Source organism: Patiria miniata, unplaced genomic scaffold, assembly GCF_015706575.1.
Source record: "Patiria miniata isolate m_02_andy unplaced genomic scaffold, ASM1570657v1 HiC_scaffold_7, whole genome shotgun sequence".
Taxonomy (NCBI): Eukaryota; Metazoa; Echinodermata; class Asteroidea; order Valvatida; family Asterinidae; genus Patiria; species Patiria miniata.
The window spans coordinates 1,916,502-1,941,404 of NW_024037074.1; the positions used below are offsets into that span (position 1 = coordinate 1,916,502).

Here is a 24,903-nt window from a genome sequence, read left to right on the forward strand (position 1 = left end):
GTGTCAAGTTTCTATATGTGAGATATAAGTAAATATGTTGTACGCAAAATGTAGTGAATGACCTGAAAGATTTTGTGTCATTTTTTGATCTGCATCTAATTTTATTCAGTTATAGATAATTCAAGCGTTACGTTATGTCTGTGATCTTTAATAAGGGAATAACAGTGTGAGGAGCCGGTCTTCACTGCGTGATAATGACCGGGTGTGGGGGTGACCGCTGTTAATGGACCGAGACGAAGTCGAGGTCCATTAACAGCGGTCACCCCCACACCCGGTCATTATCACGCAGTGAAGACCGGATCCTCACACTGTTATTCCCATTAATAAATACCTTTATAACGAAATAAACAGTTAAAATGCTCCAATTCTGTGACTTTTTTCTGGCGATATTTCCAGACTATTTTGTGTTCATGTTCATGGGCCATATTTTAGCTTAACAGCTATAATGACGTAAACTCAACAGAAACTGCTGCCGTAGCGAAACAAATTACAACAATGTTTTCATATCTTTACCTGATGGAGGAAGCTGAAATCTCGTTTACACATTCCTTGTGTCCGGAATTACAAAGATGCTTGGTTTAGGAAAGGTAAATATGTCGGTGGGTGAAGTGTTTCAAAGAAAATAAATCGTAGATCTACGCTTTCGTCGTAAACATCCTCAGTATATACTGCACTGCTGTACGATGTCGTTTCAAAACTTCCTTACGCGCGCGCACGCACGCATCCCTAGCAACAGTGTTGCGTACGCGCGCGTCAGTCTCACGCGATGGGGGTTGAGCGCATGTGCAGTGCTCAATTGTTAAAAGCTACCGCAGGACTGTTACTATATTTTGACCAATCATTGGCTTGCATGGGGCTGAACGGGGCTTGATCAATGCTGGTTCAGGGGCCATTTATTCGCTTGATCTTTGAAGCCGGTCCATTATCACCGTTAATGACCGGCCACGTGATCGAGTCTCGACCAATCAGAAACCATCAACTCTCCAAGGTATTTATTAATGAGCTGTAAAACTCTGTAAAAAGTGCAGAGTGCCATTTCACTTTTTTTTAAGTAAGCTAGATATGAGCAAAACCTTAGTGACGGATTACACAATGTACATGTAAAAAAGTCTTGAAGAGAAAATAAAAAGTTATTCTGAAGCACATCTATGCCAAAGTCAACTGTAAAACTCTATTGTCTACTTTGGATTAGTATGCATTCAAAACAAGGAACAAAGAGCTAATCCTTACAAATCTTAGAGATAAAAAAACACTAAGGGAAAAAAATGCAGAAGCTTTTTGTTTCAACTACACATTGCTCCAGGTCTTATATTCGCTGTTAGTATAAAACTGGAGTGATCTTGAAATAGGACAGAACACTCTTTGCTACATCTGAATAAAATGTTGGATATGGAGAACGATGAAGTTGAAAAGCACCTTGAGAACTTTATCAAGACTCACAAAAGAAATTAACAAATACTATGGTTAAGTACCGAAATCAATGCACCAATCGGCCTCCTCTTAAACTTGGTCTTTCTCTTCACAGGCATTCGAGTGAAGTCAATGAGTACAATCATCAACATCTACTTATCCAATCTGGCTGTGGCTGACTTGCTCTTCCTTATGACTCAATATATATTTGTATTGTGTTCATCCGAAGTGTACAAAGCTTTCCAGAGTGTCAAATAAATCCCGGGACATACCGTTATTTCGTTTTACGGTTTTGGATTTCCTCGAAAACAAAAACAGTAAACGAACCATTGACCATTTTGTCATTTTACAGTTTTATAAAACGACAAACGGTATTAATATCAATACGGTTTCTCCGTTTTATAAGTTTAATAGTAAAATTCATTATAGCATAACGATCGATTATTTTTGTTTTACACAAATAAATTTGAAAAACAGCAAAACGGTCAGTATTGAATACACACTGTTTTTTTAATTTAATGTCATAGTTAACAGTCCGTGGTGCATTTTGTGGCGGTGGGCAAGGGGGTGGAGGGGGACCCTGCTTTACACGAGTGTTGGCTCGGCATAATTAATGCGTGGTGTGATTCCTGGCGCAGACCCTGACCCCCTTCTCATGCCATTCAGTTGGTGGGGCTTAAATAGTTGCAAGCAAAAATGGCGCTGGAAAACTGCAAGGGAGGGCATTACTTTTCACAATGGATACAGGATGGTAAGACGTTTGATGAAGTTGCAGATATTTTGAAGGAAATTGGAGTTTAAGTCGACGCGGCTCTTCAATAGCTAATTCGCAAATTCTGTCGTGAGAACGAAAATGTAAGGAGGGCCCAGGCAATGACTCGATCCCTAGGACGCATTAACATTCCTAGGTGCATTGCTTAATTGCCGAACCTAAATCAAAAAAATGGTCGGCAAGACTATTGACCGTTTTGTCATTGTCATGATTTTGTAAAACAACACTCTAAAAATAAAGCAACTAGCCGTATAACGCTTTCTACAATAAAAAACAACAACAAAAAGTATTTTTCGTGTGTGACTTAATACCGTTTGACCGTTTTACAAAACTGTAAAACTGTCAAATGACAAAACGGTCAATAGTTCGTTCACGAATTTTTGAGGAAATCCAAAATGATAAAACAAAATAACGGTATGTCCTGGGATTCAAATACATGTTTGTTGCTGTTTCTAGTTATTTTGTAGTGATCATAGCAGCTGAGAGAAAAGTTCAATAACGAATAGTGTCTAACATTAAATGAATTAGATAAAATTACCTCAGAGCAAATATGCAGTCCGATCCTATGCCCCCTGTCTGTCTGGCCTCAACTCCGTTCTCAAAGCTGTTAATGAAATAAAATGAAATCAATAAACATTTCACTGAGATCAGTGCACGTGGCCCCAGACGATAAATGCATGGTACAGGAAACAGCCGTCGCATTTGCAACTCGCACCCTCGCTCGACAAGCAATTTGCATAAACGCGACGTCACAGCTTGAGGTCATCTCTTGTCACATTCAAAATGGCTGCCATCACCAGACGTTTCACGAGTGCATATGGGCTCCAGAAAGATTCAAGAATATCTCGGAAAATTGAACATCATTACACCTAAGTATCCCAGAAGTGATAGATGAGACATCATAGAATACAACCATATGTAAGAAACGGACCGTCATTTTAATGAAAAAAACCCTCAGTAGTGTGCGGTACCACGGTGTGTGGCCAGAGGTTCAGCGCAGCATACCGCGGCCACACTAGTGGGGCTAAAGTGAAGTATTATTGAGCTATAAAAAGACTTAAGTCTTACCCAACAATGTATGCAAAGCAATAAAAAGAATACCCCAGAAAGATTCCCATACCTGGACACATCACTCCGTCAAATTGTCTTGTCAACAAAGTCTAGTGCCGTTTTTTCAGTAGGCGATGCATTGGAAGGCTAGGCCTAGGACCTGTGAACGTTTACGCGTCTATGTCTACTGGCAGGTTAAATGCTTCTAATCTGTCTTTGTTTTGTTTTTTAGGTCTTTTTTAGTGAGTCTTTTTAAGTGAGTATTTTTTTCGTATGGAGTTCAAATCTCCCCCTCTTGCACAAAGCTGATGAAACTCACTCCATAAAATGTTATGCCTTGTTTACATGATCTGAAATTTCGGTTTAACTTCATTGGTAAACAACAGAGTTATTTAGGGTCAAAAGTAGGACATGGTTTTTTGACACGAGGTTGAAACTAACTGGAATGTAAAGATTTCATTCTTACCTTGATGACATTAAGAATGTTGACCATTTCCCCATTATCATCTATACCGACGTCAAATTCTGCAAGATTTAGTAAAAATGCAAAATTTTCAATTATGCCATCAAAGATGCACAGATTTGAAATGGGGCATTTTCATAGAATTTGTTTAAAGACGTGTTTCCCGTGCTACTTCTGAGTTTACCTCGACAAATAGATTTGTTTTTTATTGAATTCACTTTTTGTGACATCGACTGAAAAAAATCCACATACGTTTATAGATATTGAATGATTTCTTTCCAAAAAATTGAATTATCGGCCGTCAGACAATAATTCTGCTCTCGCAAAGCCGGTTCTTGTGCCCAAAATGAAAGCCCTTATTCAGTGAGTTGAGATGCCTAAAATCAGAATAAAATACTTTTGGTTACAAAACAAAACAATTTAAAATTGGTAAGGAGAAAAAAACTCTAATTATTAAGAGCATTGGGTATATCACCTTTATGCAAGTTGCATCAATCACGGGACAAAACGAATACATGTTGCTGAATGCATGATGACTTGGAAGCGCACAAGTTTTCGATTGATGTGCATTACTCAAGAACGCGTGCTCTTTTTGCCCCATGAAATTGGCGCAAATTAACAGTAAAAGTACTTAAAGTTGAACGCAAGGTGTGTATACGTAAAACAAGCTTATGCACAAATGTCACTGAAATTGTTGTTTTGGATTCTGCAAGTAAATGTAGGTAAAGGACAAATCTGCAAAAGAGAAAAAAAGCAAATATTTGTCTACCTGGGGCTAGGTACATGTATTTACTCAGCTGGTTCTGTAGTTTCAGATCCATGTTACAGCCGGAGGACCGACCGCCAGCCAGATTCAAGTTGGACTGAGTTGAGTAAACATCATTTTCTGAGGAAATAAAATAATAATTTATTCACCTAGGGCTAAACCTATTACCAAGTTTGAAATTTGATGCAGAAAATTCAATTCTACCAGTACTGTATTTAAGTGGGGTGGAACTAAGCCCTACTTGTACATCCATTCAAAAGAATTTGTTTTAGGGGACGGCATATGAAATAATAACGCCATGGCAATAAGGTGTTTCATGGTAATGTGCGTAATCTTATTCGCGAGGCACAAAGAACACACGTTGCTAGACGCGGGCGTACTTTGGATTGAACGCATGTTGACTTGGAAGCGCCAAAACTTTCCAATGACGATGTGTACACAGAACACCTGTAAAATTGCCCAGCGGGCAAGATGGCACATATTATTGTGAAACACTTTATCGTTACGACAGACGTAACGTGACTTTCAACTGCTATTGTTACAAAAGTGTCTGGTTCCCTGACGTAATTGACCTATCGCAGTAGAATCGCTTTAGAATGGCGTCAACGCAGTTTGTGAAATATTATCCAACTACATGATATACAGATGAACACGGAACGCGCAAAATCTGAGACAATAATACTTAGTATACACAAATTCTGTAGGGTTGTGAAGGGGTGTGGCTAACTTGCAAACGGCGATAGGTCAATGCAGTATTCAATGTCACGATCTTTGGCTGTTGGAATCGACAAAATGGTTCTATGACTTTATTTCCCTATTTCAACAAATCCTCCAATTTTCAAGAAAGAAAATGAAATCTACTTAAATAAAAAGAAAAATTTGATTTAAACCTGAAACTTAAGATCTCTATAACATTTTTTTTTTCAAATTCCGTAACGATAGTATTTGAAAATTGCATTACGGCTGTCGTAACAATAGCCACTACGATTTTACAAAGTTAACTAAATGGAGATTAATAAAAGGTTTGACTTCTGCTTACGCTTCTGAGGCTAAACTGGCTCAGAGTCTGTGGTCACCAACTGCACCAGGATTCAACTGTGGCATTTCAGAATTGGCTGTTTTTGCACTGGTTTTGAAGGCTCAGTGCACCAATGTCCCACAGATGTTTGCACCTGATGCACTGTGTTGCATCTGACAGGGTTAGGGTTCACAAGGGGATAAAAGTTCTACGCAAATCAAATAAACTTGGTGATGAAGTTTAGTTCTACTGACATATCAGGAGGTTCAGTAGAAATCTACTGCCTGGAGGCTGTGGTGACTGGGTATAAATGAGACAAAATAGGCTGCTGTTTCTTACCATTTGAACCAAGAAACATTCAGATGCCAGCTTCCTGAAGACAGGGATGAGGTCGACAAATGTGGATGTGTCGTCACAGAGGGGTGGGGGTAAGGATTGACGATACTGATGGCCCAGCGTCAGCAGGTGATGGGCGATGTACAAGCAGTTGTTGTGGTGGAGTGCGCACACCAGGGGTAGCTTTTGCTGTTTCACAAGAAAAATTTGCAAAAATAATAAAGAAGTTAAGATTTCTTTAAAGAAATTGTAAGACAATATCAACATTACTTTGGTTGTTGTTTTCATCCTTGCTTTAACCTGTTCACGCTGGGATTATTTTGACAAGAACGGAACGAGGCGCGGAATATATTTTCACTCCACTTCAAGTCAGGCCGGTTGAAGCCATCACCCTCGGGCAGCACACTCATATTTCCAGCCTTGCTTGCTGCGAGTGGGTCGCTGACAGATATTTCCGGACTCTCTCCCTGCGTGTTTATCTGTCATCGGCCTCTGGCGCAAACTGATTAAAGCATTTTTCCTTGGATCCACTGATTTCCTCGTTATTTACTTCTCATGAATAATTATAATAATAATAATGCCATTAAAAATTGAAAAACACTGAACAAAGTCATGTGTGGTTTGGAATTTCCTCGTTTTTTTCAAAATTCCCAGTTGCATGCCTGTTAAAGGTACATGGAAACATTTGCTTCTGTGCATTTTTTTTTTTTTTGGCTCATCAAGCAGACGACAGTGAAATACCAGATGACTGTTTGAAAAAGTCTAGAAGTTGACTCACCAGACTATCTCTGTGGTATGTGGGTACGACATCACAAAATATCTCAAACATGTTTCGCACTGTGTAGAACAGTTGGATGGCACTGCAAACATAAAAATAAGACATTTTCAGGAATCCTTTAGTTGAATATTGTGTACACTGACCTATAAAATGTTCAACACATTTCAATTTGCATGGAAAAAAAGGCACTTTTGCTTTTTCACATGATATGGGACAAATTCCAACACAGGGGAGTGTGGCAAAGTGGTTTGGGTTCGTGACTCTTGATCAGAGGCTCAGAGGTTTGAATCCAGCTGCTGGCCATATGTTGTGTCCTTGGGCAAGCCACTTTACCCCTACTTGCCTCTCTCCACCCAGGATGTAAAGGGGTACTAGCATCAGCTGGGGAGTAACCTGCGATGGGCTAGCATCCCATCCAAGGGGAGTAGAAATATTGAATCATTTCATACCAAGGAAACCATAGATAACGGCTGGCCCGACCCGATGGGCCATATTGGCTCACGACAGACTTTACTTTACTATGGTGAGAATAGCATAAACACATCACATCAGGCAGTTGGCATGGGTGGCGATAAGTACGATAAGTTCATTCAACACATTTCAACAATAAATATTTCAATTAATGTTTTAAACTTGCAAGGACTCTTAAAGGCTGATTAGAATGACAAAATCAAATCCAGTTTAGTCTTGAAGCGCACAATTTCCAACAAATTCTAACCTTGGCATCTTGTGTTTGTTCTTTGACGTTCTTGTTGTCAACCTTCATTGTACCGACTCTCTTTGTATTGTGCAGCTCTCTCTTCGTCAGCTTGCGGGCTTCAACTATCAGCTCTTGACACTTTCCAAAAATAAAATAAACCGAACAAAAATCTGTCATAAATCTGTCAGGGATGAAGTCAAATCCATCACAAGTTCAGCCACAAGTAAATCACAAGTCCAGTCACAAGACCAGTCACAAGTCCAGTCACAAGTCCAGTCACAAGACCAGTCACAAGTCCAGTCACAAGAGGTTAACATTGATGAAGATTCAAAATATGCAGAATATGGTGGATTGCTGTAGTATTGCATTAAGCAGGAGCATTTGTGTTTAAGTCCACTCTGGGAAAATTTACAAAAAGTTTTCATCATAGGCTTTCGAGAGACTAGAATGTCCTTGTCATGAAGGCAAACACGCTTTTCACCCCAAAGTTCAGAGCAGTTTATTGATGCATTCCACAATAATTGTGTCACCCTCCAGCACAAAACCAGAACCAATTTTTGAAAACCAGGATTTTGAGATTATTGGAAAGGACATTAAATGAACTTTCCAATGATGTATAGAATATGGGAATCGGACAAAATCTGACGGAGCTATTGATTTTTTCAGTTCCCAAATATCATCAACATTCTATGTATTACAGGTTGTATTTCAAAATACGGCCGTACAATTTCCGACTGGTTTGCTGGAGGGTCATATGTGAATGAGATGAACCAAAGATTCAGAAGGGACCAAACAGTCCAACTGTTGCCATTCAAGAAATGTTCCCACAAGATTTTTAAAAATAATAGACATTAAAAAAATATATATTGTTTATACCTTTTCGTTAGCAAAATAGACATTGACATCTCTGGCGTAGGTCAGTAGCGGAGAAGCAGTTTCTGCAATAAACCCTGGAATAGAAAGATCTCTTTAATAAGAAACTTTCTTAAGGACAAATTTTGCTCCAGCATGGTGTCAGGTACACACCGACACTTGTTTTATCAGAGACAGAAAGATCTCTTACAATTAAAGGCAGAGTAGATCATGTGAAAGTAAGATTTGAGGCTTTGCAATATTCTAGGATCTTCATTTCAATTCAAAAGTTGCCCATTCATATTTTGAATTGCACCCGAAATCAGTATCCGGGACACATTCTCATTCAGCTGATTGCAGCTATGAGATGTCACGCAACTGAACCTGACGAGTAATAGCAACAACGCGCGAGCGTGTGCGTGTTACAAACCAACTACAAACACAACTACAAACCAACTGGCCTCGTGGTTAAGGGCACTGATTCGTGGTATGTGGGTAAAGCTGCAGGTCGTGGGTTCGAGTCCTGGCGTGGTCATGGTGCGTGTGCCCTTGAGCAAGGCACTTTGTCACTCATTGCTTCTCTCCACCCAGGAGTAAATGGGTACATGTGAGGGCAGAGATGGTTATTGTGATTGAATTAGCTTCCTTGCGCCTAACAGGCAGCATCGAGCTGTATACTCCCCAGGGAGCTGAGATGGTATATGGAATGTTTAATTGGCCCAATGATCAGGGGTAATAATAATGTAAAGCGCTTTGATCTTAGTTAAAAGCGCTATATAAGAACCTGTTATTATTATTATTATTACAAACAGAAATTTCCAAAAATGCGTCACTTGACTCATCTTTGGAAATGACCTTCTTATATTGTTTTCTTCAAAATGACAGCATGCCAGAAAGAATAATTTCACAGGGAGTTTAGTGCTATTATTATCTTTAAACCAAGTATGCTTTTCAACAATAATTTGGTCAATAAATGTTGTCACAAAATATAGACAAAATTGGGGAAAAGAATAAAAGGAAGAAAAAAAAATTCTTAAAAACAAAACAAAAGCTGTTTCCAATTTGCTAATGAGATTGTCCCTACCTAGCATAGCCATCAGCGTAGTGTTCTCATCTCCGTTTTTACCCTCTGTCTTGAGGCTAAGTAACGGCCCACTCAGTGCTTTCAGTATTGCCAGTGTGCTCTTGTACACAGCTACAGGATCGGACGCCTCCTCAGAGCTCTTGGGTAGCACCTTGAATCCAACGGTGGTTGACTGCGACTGCAAAGAAGATGTTAGCACGTTCATTCACTAAACGCACAAAAAAAGGTTTTGCTGAGGAGTGCTGTGGCCTCGTGGTCTGGAGCATTGAATTCGTGGTCTTAGGGTAATTCTGCAGGTTATGGGTTTGAGTCCAGCCAGGGGTTGTGGTGCGTGTGCCCTTGGGCAAGGCACTTTGTCACTCATTGCTTCTCTCCACCCAGGAGTAAATGGGTACCTGTGAGGGCAGAGGTGGTTATTGTGATTGATTTTAGCTGCATTGTGCCGAAAAGGCAGCATCGAGCTACACACTCCCCAGGGGGCTGAGAATGTCTTTGAAATGTTTCTTTGGCCCAATTAGCAGGGTAATAATGATGTAGTGCTTTAAAAATACAAGTTGTTATTAGGAACAACAGGTTGTCAGTCAAAATGTCATTGCTTGGACCGTTTCCCTGCTGATTTTTCGCTTCCCAGCTGATTTTTCGCAAACAAAATTTCTAAGCAATCTTTTCTGCTTAAAAGCAGCTCTATGGAATTTGTCCTAGTGCTTAACACGTTATTCTCTGCTAACAGAGGATGTGTCCATTATAGGGAGATCATGAGCAGTCAGTGCAGCAAGGAGCTTTAATACAAGTTATGCCTACAATTTATGCTGTTATTCACCCAGTATAACTTTTCCATGCCTAAACAAACGTTGTATATTTATGAACTTATAAACTTGCATAATTTGTAATATAATCATTTCTTCTTGTTCTTGTAAAAGAAACCAAAATGCACCTGTAAATTAAGACTTAATGGAGAATGACAGTAGCTTTTTAGCTGCGTTAATTGATGGCGCAACATTTGACAATGTCACAACCGGCTTCAGAATATATTCCATCAGTTTCTTTCCTGAAAATGGAAAATTTAGGAATGAAAGGATAAAATGAGCGAATTCTGTTTCTAATGTGATGTTATACATTCCTTCCGTCAATGCATTTTTGGTTTATCAAAGCTTGGTTTTGAAAAACGGTCACAAAGAGAGGACAAACATTCAAGAAACTCACCGAAAACTTGCATTTTGTTCTTCAGAATTCCAACCTCATTCATGGCATTGACAGTAACTGCAGGATTTTCACTATGAACTGGTGAAAAAAAGTGTAAAACAAAATTTACTCCTGGGTGGAGAGAAGCAATGAGTGTCAAAATGTCATGTGCACGACACACGCACCACGACCCCAGGCTGGACTCGAACCCACAACCTACAGAATTACCCGCAGATCCTGAATATGATACTCCAGCCCACATGCCATAGCGCCCACGTCTTGTTGACCTACCTAGTTTGAGTTGGACTTGGCTGACGTTGGTCAAGGTGACAGGTTCTTTGGCATGGGGTATAGTCCAGACAGTCATGGCAGACCAGGCCTCTCCTAGATGATGCAGCAGCGTCTCTTGGTTCACTCGCAGCTCAGACTAAAACGGGGGAAAAAAAACTCTTATTAGCAATGTCTCTCTCTGGCTGGCAAAATTCAACAACGTCATCCCAACTGACCTGTCACCGTTTGCGAGTTAGCCACGCCCCTTTAGACAACCCCATGGAATATTTGTACACTACGTTTTGTTTGTCTCAGATTTTGCGCATTCCATGTCTATTCGTATATCTGTAATTGGACAATATTTCACAAGCAGTGTTGACGCGATGTAAATGTGATTCTAACAAGATCAATCCACTTTCTGCATCCTCACTGGCCTGCTACAAGTAAACAGACAACGGATAAGCTCCTTACCCTCAGAGCCTTGACAATTTTCAGCTCACAGTATCCGTCTTCGATGAGAACATCCGAATCAGATTTCTGCAGGGAAAGAAAAAATCAAAATATGCAAAGTACAATTTGATTACAGTGGATTCAAAGTTTACAAAAACAACCTGAAATTTGTAATTTTAAAGTAAACTTCGTACAGAAAAGAAGTTTGCATTCCTTTTAGAAGACAAATTTGGAAAATAGGAACCAAGTCTCATCTTAATTTGATTTGACAATTACTTTCATTTGTCTCTTACCAATTCATTGACAGCATCGGCTGCTTGCAGGAACTCACTGTTCTGGACGAAGCTTTGAAAGTCTGTCAGTAAACTGTTAACCTGTCAAACAAAACGGACGGACAAATCATTAGAATCGTCAGGAAAGTGGGGTTTCTTACTATGAAGAGAATGAAATTATAAGACAAACTTACTTGTCAACAATGATTTCCAACGTCCGTCTATGATTCCATGATCTAAAATGATTCATCCTTAAGGAATCACAGGATAAAAATGTGGTGCTTAAAATGGCGATTATGTAGTGACAGCCCCTGTTTAGTTTAGGTCAAGTACAGACAGGGTGGGTGAAAGAAAAAAAAAAAAATTGCATTGTTTTAGTGAAGTTCTGCATGTAGCACTTTCAAATTCTAAGATATGAAAGCCCAATTCATAAGTTTTCTTTTAGTACAACAATCATTCAAATCACTCATGTATTTTATGTAATTTTAAACACAACCTTACTTTTAAAAGTCTGTCCATGGATCACCAAAAGATATTAAGTGTTCCTTCAGCACAACAAAAACAAATATGACCATATGTTTTATTTTGAACAGTATCTTTTGGTAGAAAATGCAGTTTTTTTAGATATTTTTTCAGCTGATGCCATTGAAATCAACTTTTTTGCACACGCACGGTCTGTCGCACGGTCTGTCATGTTGGGTTTTGTCGTCTTCATTGTAATTTTACTCCAAAGTTTCCATAAATAATCAAAATCTTACCCTCTGTCCATGAGTCATGCTGGTTATAAACATCGCTATAAACTCCAGTTTGTGAGTTCAATAACTTGATTTTTCCTTTTCTTATAGGAACTTTACACTATAATGGCTCAAAGTGCGTCATAAATATCACCCCTGTCCACCAGGCTGCAAGACCAGTTTTCTGCAACAGCCTAAGATCAGTCCAATATATGATGCGATCGAGCTAAATGAGTCGTTTGTTGACCCTGGTCAATTTTTTTTACAGATTTGAAAAGAGCACAATCTCAGCATTACTGGTGTAAAAACCGCATGCTGGTACCATCTTTAGTTCAAAAGTTATGGAAATCGGAACACCAAGAGATGTGATGTGATGAAGTGCATCTATTTTGGCCCGAATCTCCAAATGAAAGTTCCCGACAAATGATTCATTTAGCTTGATCGCGTCACATATGGTCTCAACCCTCACAGGCAACCATTTGTGTACACCTTGAGAAAGACAACTGCGGTAAAGTGTCTTGCCCAAGAAGACAAACACCCTGTTCCTGTTAGGGAAACGTTTCTGTCTTGCCATACGGAGTTGATCATTACTTTGCATTGTGACAGTAGCACATCAATGATAGCGTTAGTTTTCTCCAACTGTCTGGTAAGGTCCTGAAGATCACTGGTGGAGCTGTTGAGCTGGGAACTGATGTCTCCCTGAATACCAACAAAAAATAAAGATACCAAATTGACTTCTTTTGACAATAAAAAGTATTATCTTAACCAGTTTGCATCAGAGGACGTGATAAGACGCACTGGCTGTTTTTATGCACAGGCACGGCTGATGGATTTTCTAGGGTTAAAAGGTCAAAATTGCCTCCACTCACCTCCGGGTAACATTCTGCTTTTGCACACACTGTGGAGTCATACAGGCCACACTTGTGTGTTGATCTTGAATTGGCTGTTGTGCATGGCCAATTGTTTGACAATTTACGTTCCAGTGCACACCTGTGAGGTTTCGGCACAAAGTGGGACGCTTGGGTAAAAAGAACCCCTATGCCAAGTATCAGGCCAAAATATTTCCATGAAAAAAATGCATCATTTTACCAACTTGCTGTGCTCACATTGGTATGGCCCTTAGCACAGAGATTACTCCAGTGTGTGGCCATAGAATAGGCTAGGTTTTTACCAATGGTGCAATAAGTTATAACCACAGACACCAATGCCTGTCTCATCAGACAGCCCCACATACCTAGTCTAGGGGTTAGACGTTATTATGGTTTGATACGCGATAACCCCCGCAGCGATAACCCGCCGCAAGAGGGAGCTCTCACTCACGACCAACCAATATCACCGACCATCAAAACGTCTAGGCCAACTCCTAATACCCCCCCCAAGAAAAAACAAAAACAAAATGGGGGAAACTAGTGCACAAACGTGACTTCTGCAGGCAATTTACTGTTCACTTTCAGTCCCACACATACTACATATGATAACCATTCATCTTAAATATCTGCGTGGTTATCCGTCAACTTCCTTTGGTATTCATGGAGGGGCTACGAAGTTCTTAACTGTTCCAAACTTCCGTGGTGAATAGTCATGAAAATCAATGCGCAGTAGAACCCTGGGACATCCATAGAACAACCGAACTAATTCGTAGTGTTATTTGTAGCTATTCATACATATTCTTGGAGATTTGTAGCTCATTCGTGGTGGAAATCTCTACGAATTCACTACAAATGTCCTACGGTTATGCCCAGATATGCTAGAATTCTGCTAAGGTTGTACTACGAATATGACTATGCTTTATTTGTAGGAGAACCTTGGTCATCCGTGGCCCAATCGCAGACAACTGTGGCATTAACATCATTATTCTTGGTAATACTGTCAATATTCATAAACAATCCATTCAAGAAACCGTGGTGTATTCGTAAAGAAACCTCCTACAGTCGTGGCTATCCATCCTGAAACCCTAGTGCATTCTTAGAAAGTCAATTTCTCCATGAGTCTTGACGGTTCATTGTGATCAATTGATTCTTGGTAAACGGTGGATATTCGTAGGTCCAACCGTGAATGTGTTACTCGGGCCTTAAGACTATGACATACCTTGATCTTATTGCTGAGAGTCTGCATCTCAGTGGACAGTGTCTGCACCTTGTTGTGTAGCTCCTGGGTGGAGTCCCTGGTGGGTCTGTAGTTGGCATACTTCTCGTGTACGGCGTGGTAGATTTCACCCTTGATCTCATCAATGTGAGTTGATAATTTGCCGATGCGCATCCCCAGGTCTTCCTTTTCCAACAGATCTGGGCAAAGAATTACAAAATATTGGGTGAGTAAAAAACACCAAAACCCAAATGGCAGGACCAACTTTCGAATGAAGTTTTGTCTGTAGCACTTTTAAACTCTAGGATATAAAAACCCAATCAATAAGCTTGCGGATTTGTGACAGTTAATACGGAGGTAGGCCTTGTCCACTAGTTACCTGTAGCTTGAGTAACTCCAGCTCTAATGCCTATTGCATTAGATCTGGAGTCACAACTACGTTAAAAGCACCAGGTCGTAAGAGTCCCGAAATTTCGGACTCTGTATCCCCAGTACATTACAAAACCGGTCCATTTTCCCTAGATATTATCCCGACCCAGATTCCATAATTCATACCTCATACGATGCAACAGACATTCACGAAGCTAGTAATCGACTTCAAACAGAACAATGAAGACTAAAATATGAACTTTTTCGACGATTTTGGTGGCGATTCTCGAGAAACCATGAGAAAACGTCGAGCGACACTATTCTGCCGACTGGCGTTGACCAAAAAATAACACAACATTGGCAAATAAAAACATCAGATTTACCTCAAAACAGCCTCCAAATTACTAGATACGCCACCTGAGGTACAAGGAGAGATCGATGATTAAAATCAAGGTGCTGAAGTTTGCTGACGAGTCGGATGAAAAGTGACATTTCCCGTTCAATTCTGAGAGCTCCCCTCGCGATCGATCGTTAAATTTCCGACTCTTGTTTGAACGACGCAATGTAACCGTACGTCCCAGCATTCATTCAGTGGTCTCAGCGCGATTCCGGTAACGAGCGCAATGCATCGATTATGATAATGAGTAGACTGGATCTCGTTTGTACAAGTGCATTCCGAACGATGATATGGAGTCGGGAACTAGCTTGAACTGGCTTCCGCTGATAGCTGCTCTAGTTCCCGACTCCGTATCTCAGTTCGAATGCACTTGTCTGTACAAACGAGATCCAGTCTGCCATTATCATAATCGATGTATCGCGCTCGCTAACAGAATCGCGCTGGGACCACTGAATGAATGCTGGGCACGTACGGTTACATCGCGTTGTTCAAACAAGAGTCGGAAATTTAACGATAGATCGCAAGGGGAGCTCTCGGAATTGAACAGGAAATTTCACTTTTCATCCGACTCGTAAGCAAACTTTAGTACCTCGATTTTAATCATCGATCTCTCCTTGTACCTCGGGTGGCGTATCTAGTAATTTGGAGGCTGTTTTGAGGTAAATCTGATGTTTTTATTTGCCAATCATTTGGAGGGTCAACGGCAGTCGGCAGAATAGTGTCGCGCGACGTTTTCTCATGGTTTCTCGAGAATCGACGTGCCGGGCCCGGTCCACGCAGGCGGGGCGCGCCGGCCCAACGCGACGGCCACCGGCTCGGAGCGTGCCTCTGTGCATCGAGTATGCCCGTGCCGTGCCCGGGACTGGTCCTGCCACAGATTTATGCAACTTTTTCCGCTCCACATGTATACATTTCCATTGTGTCGAGCTGTCTCAACGGTCGACCTGTCCCGAGTCGAGTTGTCTCAACGGTCGACTTGTCTGACAATCGACTCCAGCTCTAATGCGATAGGCATTAGAGCTGAAGTTACTCAAGCTAAGTTACATCATAGGACTATGTCATTGCCAATTACCCCTAGAATTTAGCTGGAGTAACTCCAGCTGACATGCTCATAATATTCATTCACATGTATCGCTGGAGTGTGGTAGCAAGAGACCCTAAAAAAATGGCCTCTCAAAAATTGTTCATTTTCACCTCTAATATCCCACCTCAGATTTCATTTACATACCTCGTAGATTCAGCAGTCATTCACAGAGCCTAATGATCGACTTGAAACAGACCACAAAAAAACTGTCTGGTGAGGTCAGGAAGATCACTGGTGGAGCTGTTGAGCTGGGAACTGATGTCTTCCTGAATACCAACAAAAAATAAAGATACCAAATTGACTTCTTTTGACAATAAAAAGTAACATCTTAACCAGTTTGCATCAGAGGACGTGATAAGACGCACTGGCTGTTTTTATGCACAGGCAGGGCTGATGGATTTTCTAGGGTTAAAAGGTCAAAATTGCCTCCACTCACCTCCGGGTAACATTCTGCTTTTGCACACACACAAAAGTCTGTGAAGTCATACAGGCCAGACTGTGTGTTGATCTTGAATTGGCCGCTGTGCATGGCCAATTGTTTGACAATTTACGTTCCAGTGGACACCTCAAAGTATTGAACCATATGAGGTTTCGGCACAAAGTGGGACGCTTGGGTAAAAAGAACCCCTATGCCAAATATCAGGCCAAAATACTTCCATGAAAAAAATGCATCATTTTACCAACTTGCTGTGCTCACATTTGTATGGCCCTTAGCACAGAGATTACTCCAGTGTGCGGCCATAGAATAGGCTAGGTTTTTACCAACAGTGCAATAAGTGATAACCACAGACACCAATGCCTATCTCATCAGACAGCCCTAGTCTAGGGGCTAGACGTTATTATGGTTTGATACGCGATAACCCCCGCAGCGATAACCCCCGCAAGAGGGAGCTCTCACTCACACCAACCAATATCACCCACCATCAAAACTTTCTACATGCAGTTTACCATTACTTTTATATAGACATGAGGCTAGGATATTTCCAGGTTTTAGTGAAATTCATCCAATTGCCTTTAAATTCTGTTATACAAAATTACATAAAGACCCTGAGAAATCTTCACCATGGAGAACATCGTGAACTCTTAATAGAGCACAAACTGTATTATCATTATCGAGAGTTGAATGCTTAGAGAGCAAACTCACCACAAATCCAAAATGTCTTGGGAGGTTTTGGATCTCAATCTTGAAGATCTCTGAGGTGAAGTGCTGTTGTGTCCGATAGTGATAAGGATCCGTTATGGCAGCGCCAGTCACCGGTACGTCAGAGGTGCTGGTGGAATGGTTATCTTGTGGGTCAAGACCTGATGGACAAAAACAAACAAATTAAAAAACCAACTCCAATCAGAGAAAATAAATTTACTTTGATTTTTTTTAAGCATGAGATATTTGTAAGTTTAATTATGAGTTTTCAAGTGAGACACTGCACAACAAAATCAGTTCACACTGACAAACAGATCAATGAATTGCAAATTTTGAATAAGAAACATCCCAAAGTTGAATACTGTTAATATAGATGTACAACAATTGTACACAGTACCTGAAAAAAAATTAATGCTTTAAAATATGAATCTCTTTGTAAAGTTAGAGATAAACCTATATATAAATATCTTAATTTGGACGGTTCCCAAAAATGACCAATTTCTACAAGCTGCTGTTTTTGTGTGCGTAATTCAAAACTGCCAAGCACAAATAATGCTATGTACTATCACCATTCTGGTATTTGAACTAGTATGCTTTTCTGATACTTGATACTTTATTGATGCCTCATAATATTTTGATATTTTTATTTGCCTTTTTTAATGGGCTTTGTATTAATCAACAAAAGAATGAATCAAATTAGGTTTCGCCCTGCACCAACGTATAAACACTGTATACTCAGTGTGGTACCTCCTGAGTGAAAGTTGGAAAAAAATCACTCGGGTGGGACTCAAACCCACAACCTCCTGCTTTCTAGTGCAGACATCTTACCACTCGACCACCGAGCTGGTTGGTTCAAATCTGATGTACATAGCAGCGGGTACTGCATTAACTATTCATAAGATGGATAGTCGGTGAAGGGCAAAACCCAATTTGATTTACATCACCCCGACGCAAAATTCCATCTTAAGCCGTGTCCGCACTGGACTTTTTTTTGGAAGGTTTTACCGAGACGATGGTAAAATGAGAAATGGTCAAATGTGACCACTGTCCGCACTTGGACTTTCGACACGGGAAATTTTACCCAGACCGCGTGGGAGAAGTGACCGAGCTGTCACAGTCACGTGCACAGGAAATAAAATGCTGATTTTTTCAGCCCCCGATACGCACAGTATAATATTACACACACCATTAAAATGCACAATATAATCGTAACATACGATGTTATTTCATCTTGACACGATAAATCTTGACCAAAATGCCTACTATTCTGACGCATTTGTGATGGACGACATCGAAGCCATGCGGCAGCAGTTCCATCGGTAATCGCTGGTTCCCACCGCATGCTAACAGAATCAAAGCTATGATGTAGGACCGGAACCAGGGACTGCGGCCTACGTACATGTACGGTGCCATGCAGACTACACGGCGTAACAGGACGAATTTGGATCGTAGAAAATACAAAACAAACATTGGTGGAAAAAAAGAATAACTGCAAAGTATTTCCCAGAACGTGATCTTGATATTTTCTGTGAATGTATTCTCCGTTAAAATATATTTATAACGAGATTTTACCGCTCGGACTTGACACACCGCAGCGTACCGGTACGTGTTTCCACAAAATTTTCGGCCACATCACGTGTGGGATCGTGTGGTCTCTGTATGCATGATACTAGCGCTCGGGCCGGATCTCACTTTCCTGAGCCGCTTTTACCGACTCGCACTGTCCGCACTGGACTTATCGTCTCAGGAAAAGTGACCTGGTCAATTTTCCTGGGCGCATGGTCAGTTTTCCTGGGCAGCAGTTGGCCAGTAAAAGTAACCGCTGGACTCAGGAAAAGTAACCGAGAGGAAAACGTCCTAGGCTGTCCGCATTGGACTTAAAATGGGAAAAGTACCCATAGTCTCGGTAAGTTTGACCAAAAAAGTCCAGTGCGTACAGGGCTTTATAAAAGAATGAATGTTTTAAGATATGAATGGCTTTGTAAACTTTGCATTCATTCATCAGAAATTCACAAGTTTGACAGTTGAACGAAGGTTCAAGGACAGAGGAAACGACAGACGTGGCGGAGGTGTCTTTATCTTGGTTAAGGATGGTTTCTCAGCCATTGAACTTTCTGAAGATGGTTGTGAATTACTCTGGTGCCAACTACCGCTCAAGCCGAAAGGAGAGGACATCTTCATCTCTGCATATTATAGAGCCCCCGACTCCTACAGGCCAGAATCTCTAGAAAACCTAGACAGAAGTCTGAGTAAATTGCAGGCTCAGGTAAACTCCCCATTCATCATTCTTGGAGGAGACTTCAACATCCCGGGCATGCTTTGGAACTCAAGAACTTGTACATGTACTTTCTCGGCAAACGGTATTCAATCCAAAATTATCAACATCGCAGATGACTACAATCTCCAACAAAAGGCAAATTTTACTACAAGGAGAGACCCAGTTACAGGAACAGATAACATCTTAAGCCGTGTCCGCACTGGACTTTTTTTTGGAAGGTTTTACCGAGACGATGGTAAAATGAGAAATGGTAAAATGTGACCACTGTCCGCACTCGGACTTTCGACACGGGAAAATTTACCCAGACCGCGTGGGAGAAGTAACCGAGCTGTCACAGTGTCAGTATAATGACTCACCGTACACAGAAAAAAAATTGCCGATCACATTTTCAGCCGCCGATACGCACAATAATATTACACACGCCATTTGCATGCACAACATAATCGTTTACACGATATAATTTCATCTTGACACGCTAAATCTTGACGAAAAGGCCTATAATTCTGACGCATTTGTGATGCACGTCGTCGAAGCCATGCCGCTGTACGATGTTCCGTGCGGCAGCAGTGCCATCAGTATTCGTTGGTTCCCATCGCATGCTTACAGAATCGAAGCTATGATGTGGGCCAGGAACCAGTGACTACGGCCTACGTACGGTACCGGACCATGATGTTCCGTGCATCGTATCAGGACGAATTTGGATCGTAGAAAATAACATACATCGGTAGAGAGAGAGATAGTTTCCGCAAATTAATTCTCAGAACATGATCTCTCTTCTCTGTGTATGTATTTGTCCGTTGAAATATATATTTTAACGAGATTTTACCGCTCGGACTTGATGATACACCGCAGCGTGTTTCTACAAAATGTTCCGCCACTGCACGTGTAGGTTCGTGCGGTCTCTGTCTGATGTACGCTTTCCTGAGCCGCTTTTACCGACTCGCACTGTCCGCACTGGACTTATCGTCTCGGGAAAAGTGACATGGTCAGTTTTCCTGGGCGCGTGGGAAGTTTTCCTGGGCAGCAGTTGGCCAGTAAAAGTAACCGCTGGACTCAGGAAAAGTAACCGAGAGGAAAACGTCCTAGGCTGTCCGCACTGGACTTAAAATGGGAAAAGTACCCATAGTCTCGGTTAGTTTGACCAAAAAAAGTCCAGTGCGGACAGGGCTTTAGATTTGCTCTTCACCACACGTAAAACTCTGGTTTGTAATGTTTACAGCATCTCCAGAATTAGCGATCACGCAACAGTGCTAGCTGACATAAACATCACTGCACCTCGCTCTGTCAAGCCCCCTAGGACCATCTTTAAGTGGAATGATGTGGATGAATCCAAGCTGAAAAAAATCTGTCCTCGAGCTTAAGACCGAATTCATGCAGTCATCTCCAGAAACCAGAACAGTTGAGGCAAATTGGAGTATTTTTAGGGACAGGCTGAAAACTAACGAATTAGTACCACAAAAACCAGTCCATGGACATTCTAGACCCTCCTGGCTCACTACTGTCCTAATCTGTTGCTGCAGGAAGAAAGAGCGCAGCTATGTGAAGGCAGTAACAAGCGGTCTACATTCAAACTTTTGCAAAAGGCTCATTCCGGCGGGTTGGGGAACAATGTGTGACATATGACCATATTAACAAAAGCATAAATGCCTTGCTAGCAGTTGCTCTACATAATATTTGTTGTTGGGTGTTTCACGACTGCAGAAAGTTTGAAATCATTTCAATGTATTTGGCCAAAAATATGAGCAAAAAAATGTCATTTTGGATGTAACATTGACACCATGTAAGTGTTACGTCCAAATATGACATTTGTACCTTTTTTTTAAATTTCTGCGAAACATCACACAAATTCACTTTGCTAACTTCTTACTATACATGCAACACAATAAAAAAAAATTTTGTTACGGTAGTCAGGTATCAAATGGAGCAGAAATGATAGCTTGGTTGTGTGGATGTAACATTGACACGGTGTAAAACCCAATGTCACACTTCCATTGCGTGATTTTTACACCGTTACATCCACACTAGAGGTATTGTTTCTGCTATATTTGAAACCTGACTATACCAAAACAAAAGCTTTTCTTGGTGCTTAGGTGTCCAGTTGTAAATATGCAATGTCAGTTTGGGTAATATTTTACATACGTGTAAAAAATGGGAAACAAAGAATATTTGGATGTAACACTGACACGGTGTCAATATTACGTCCAAATATAACATTTTTGCTTATATTTTTGTCAAAGTACTTTCAAATGATTTCAAACTTTCTTAAGTATTGAAACACCTTAAGACAAATATCAAATTGAGCAATTGTTTAGAATGCATTGATACTTTTAATAATATAACCAAATATATGGATGTAACATGCACTGCTTCCCAACCCGGTGGAATGACCCAAAAGCAAGTGAACAGCGAAATCCGAAGGGCTAAACGCACACATTTACAAGAAACTACATCTACAGCTAACCCCCAGAAATGTTGGCGCTACGTAAACAGCACTCGTAAAGACAACACAGGGGTTCAGGTTCTAAAACTCAACGGGAAAAATATCACATCTGACCAAGAAAAAGCTGAAACCCTACAAGACCAATTCTGTAGTGTTTTCACCAGGGATGACACCGATGTGCAGCCAGTTCTACCACCGAGTCCCTACTCAGACTTGACAAACATCACCGTGTCTGTTAGCGGAGTCCTCTAGTTACTGACGTCGCTCAACTTGAAACTAGCTGCCAATGAAGTTGCCCCAGTACTCGCATTCATATTCCAACAATCACTTGACCTGCTGGGTTCTCTACCATCTGACTAGAAGAAAGCCAACGTAACACCCATTTTTAAGAAAGGCTCTCGTGCAGACCCGGCAAACTACAGACCTGTGTCGTTGACCTCTGTTTGCTTTAAGTTATTAGAGCACATCATTGATAGCCAATAAATGAAACACCTCCAGGAACACGACATCCTGAACGAAAACCAACATGCTTTTCGTAAAGGCCTGTCCTGCAAATCCCAACTCGTAACAACTCTGGATGACATCTCCTACAATTACAATAATCAAATCACCACAGACATGGCAGTACTTGACTTCTCCAAAGCATTCGACATAGTTTCTCATCAAAAACTGGTCCAAACATTAGACTACTACGGGATAAGGGGAAAAACACAGAGATGGATCAGGGAATTCTTAACCAACAGGTCACAATGAGTTGTGGTAAATGGAAAATCTTTGAAATGGCAAAGTGTCGACAGTGGCGTACCACAAGGCACCGTGCTTGGCCCCCATCGGTTTTTACTTTTCATCGATGACATTAGCAAATCAGTGACTGGCACAACTCGCCTTTTCGCTGACGACTGCCTGTTATATTGGAAGATCTGCTCATCAACTGATGAACTGATGTTCCAAAAAGACCTGAACAACTTGGCTCACTGGGCGCAAACCTGGGGAATGAAATTTAACTCCAGCAAATGTAACATCATGCGAATCTCCGGGAAGCGGGCCCCAGCAAAACTAACTACACCATGTTAGGATCCAACCTCGTACTCGTAGAGAAAACCAACATCACATATTTGGGAATAATCATTCAGAATAACCTAAGTTGGAATCACCAAACAGCATACATGCCACTTCCAAAGCAAGTCGTATATTGAGCTTCATCAAAATAAATTTTCATTCTGCATCCAGACCAGTCAAAGAAAAGCTGTACTTAGCAGTAGTCAGACCACACCTAGAATATGGCAGCATTGCTTGGAACCCTCACATAGCTAAGAACATAACATCCCTGGAAAAAGTGCAACTGATGAGGGCTGCTCGTTTCGTAATGCGAGATTATTCCAGACTGAGCAGTGTGACCGACATGTTGACAACCCTAGGCTGGTCTTCACTGGAAGAGAGAAGGAAAGTTAACCAACTTACCTACTAAAATAATACACAACATAGTTCACATTAACTCATCATCCATAGTCCCCAAACCAGCACCGGCTCGTAGAATTCACAACCACCAGTTCACAGAAATTGCAGCAAGGACAGACATCTATATGCAGTTATTCCTACCCCGAACTATCCGGAAGTGGAACAAGCTCCCTCAAGACACCACAGACGCCCCAAACCACAACACCTTTAAGGATTTAATTTAGTTCCACTTCCCCAAGGCCTCCTTGCTAGACTTCCACGTGGAGTATTCAGGATAACCACCAAGTACCAAGTAAAGGTGCATTTTTTTTTAATGAAATTGAACCCTCATATCCCCAATTTAAAAAAATTACCTGGAAAGCAACAAAACTATTTTGCAACAAAATTAATTTCACTGGGTTAAAGTATTAAGTTTCCAATAAGCAAGAATGGACAAAATCACATGAATGGGATTACACTTTTGTAGCTGACCTGGCAAAGGAGCAAACGTCTTCACCAAGTAAAAGAATAACAAGTCACCTTTGGATTTGTCCTCATCTTCATTGGGAATAGCATCCATAGTGATGGCCACATCTGTGGGCATCTTGACAACATCACCCTCTGTAACTGTGGTTGACGTTACCTCCCCAGTTGGGACATCATCAGAAGTTGGTCCCTGCTTCTCATCCATTTTGGTGTTATTACGTTGGACCAAAAACACACTGGAAATATAAAGAAACTGCACATAAAGCAGTTGTATACTATTGAAAGCCATGACCAGTGGGATATCTAGGGGGAGGGGTCAAAATTTGTCCCTGCTAATTTTGACTTTTTAGGACATATCATTTTCTGATGGCTGATAGGTCATTTAAGGGAAAAATTACGGCAATCGTGAAGTGTAGGGCCCCCGTTTTGTTTTGATCAAATTAGAATCGAAAATGTTTTTTATTGCTCAAAACTCACCTTTACAATCAAAAGCAGCCTTTTCTCAATTCTAATAACACCCATTTTACAATTTTGAACAGATTCTTGGGGTAGAAATCACGGTTTTCCTGCGCGGTTTGTACCTTGGGATTCAGCGCGCCTTGCATGCTCACGGAACATCGCGCGGTGATTGCCATCTTAATTTTCGGGTCGCATGTTGTCGCCGCGCCGTCATTGTCATTTTACCCCCAAATTTCCCTCAAATAATCAAAACCCTGCCCTCTATCTATGACAAACCTGTTTATTGAGAATGTTGCAAACTATTATGGTAGGTCAAATAATTTTTAAGTGGATTTTGTTCCCCAAGTTATAGGAACCGGGCCCTGCACTTCACGATGGCCGAAGTATTAACTCAACTGTAGCTGGAGTTACCCAGCCCTAAATTTTATCATTGGGTTGTCATCTAGATGACAACCCAATGATACCCAATTGGGTGCTGGGTAGTCCGAGTAACTTGGACCCAACTTATCGCCTTTTTTAACATTTGGACATGGTCTGGCGATAGTAAGGTCCAAGCTAATACCGAGACCTAGACAACACAGTCCCAAAAA

General features: G+C 41.0%; 2 protein-coding genes across 3 annotated transcripts in view; both read right to left on the reverse strand.

Annotated features, from left to right (window-relative positions):
* LOC119745999 (tRNA (uracil-5-)-methyltransferase homolog A-like) overlaps positions 1 to 17,262 on the reverse strand; it is a 30,456-nt gene extending 13,194 nt beyond the window's left edge. The window contains exons 1-3 of one of the 2 annotated variants that reach the window (XM_038222745.1): positions 17,217 to 17,258; positions 16,217 to 16,338; positions 9,230 to 9,407 (exon numbers count right to left, since the gene is read on the reverse strand). The gene's annotated coding sequence lies outside the window, so the exon portion shown is untranslated. Of the gene's footprint in view, positions 1 to 9,229; positions 9,408 to 16,216; positions 16,339 to 17,216 lie in introns of both variants that reach the window. The other variant, XM_038222746.1, reaches the window with a different exon arrangement.
* On the reverse strand, positions 10,171 to 16,601 carry LOC119718790 (centromere/kinetochore protein zw10 homolog). Its single transcript, XM_038188212.1, has 9 exons — positions 16,509 to 16,601; positions 16,269 to 16,338; positions 14,226 to 14,422; positions 12,729 to 12,836; positions 11,425 to 11,505; positions 11,153 to 11,218; positions 10,703 to 10,838; positions 10,433 to 10,510; positions 10,171 to 10,277 (listed from the first exon to the last, which is right to left on the reverse strand). The coding sequence occupies exons 1-9, from the start codon at positions 16,599 to 16,601 to the stop codon at positions 10,171 to 10,173; spliced, it is 936 nt and encodes a 311-aa protein (XP_038044140.1).
* Positions 17,263 to 24,903: the final 7,641 nt, after the last annotated feature.

Bases quoted from the DNA above. Each gene is read 5' to 3' on its own strand.
- LOC119718790 (XM_038188212.1), bottom strand. From the start codon at position 16,601: ATGCACAGCGGCCAATTCAAGATCAACACACAGTCTGGCCTGTATGAC. The intron at 11,506-12,728 runs GTAATGATCAAC...TTTGTTTGACAG, and splicing joins TGCTACTGTCACAATGCAAA to GTTAACAGTTTACTGACAGA. The intron at 11,219-11,424 runs GTAAGAGACAAA...CTTTCCCTGCAG, and splicing joins CCGATGCTGTCAATGAATTG to AAATCTGATTCGGATGTTCT.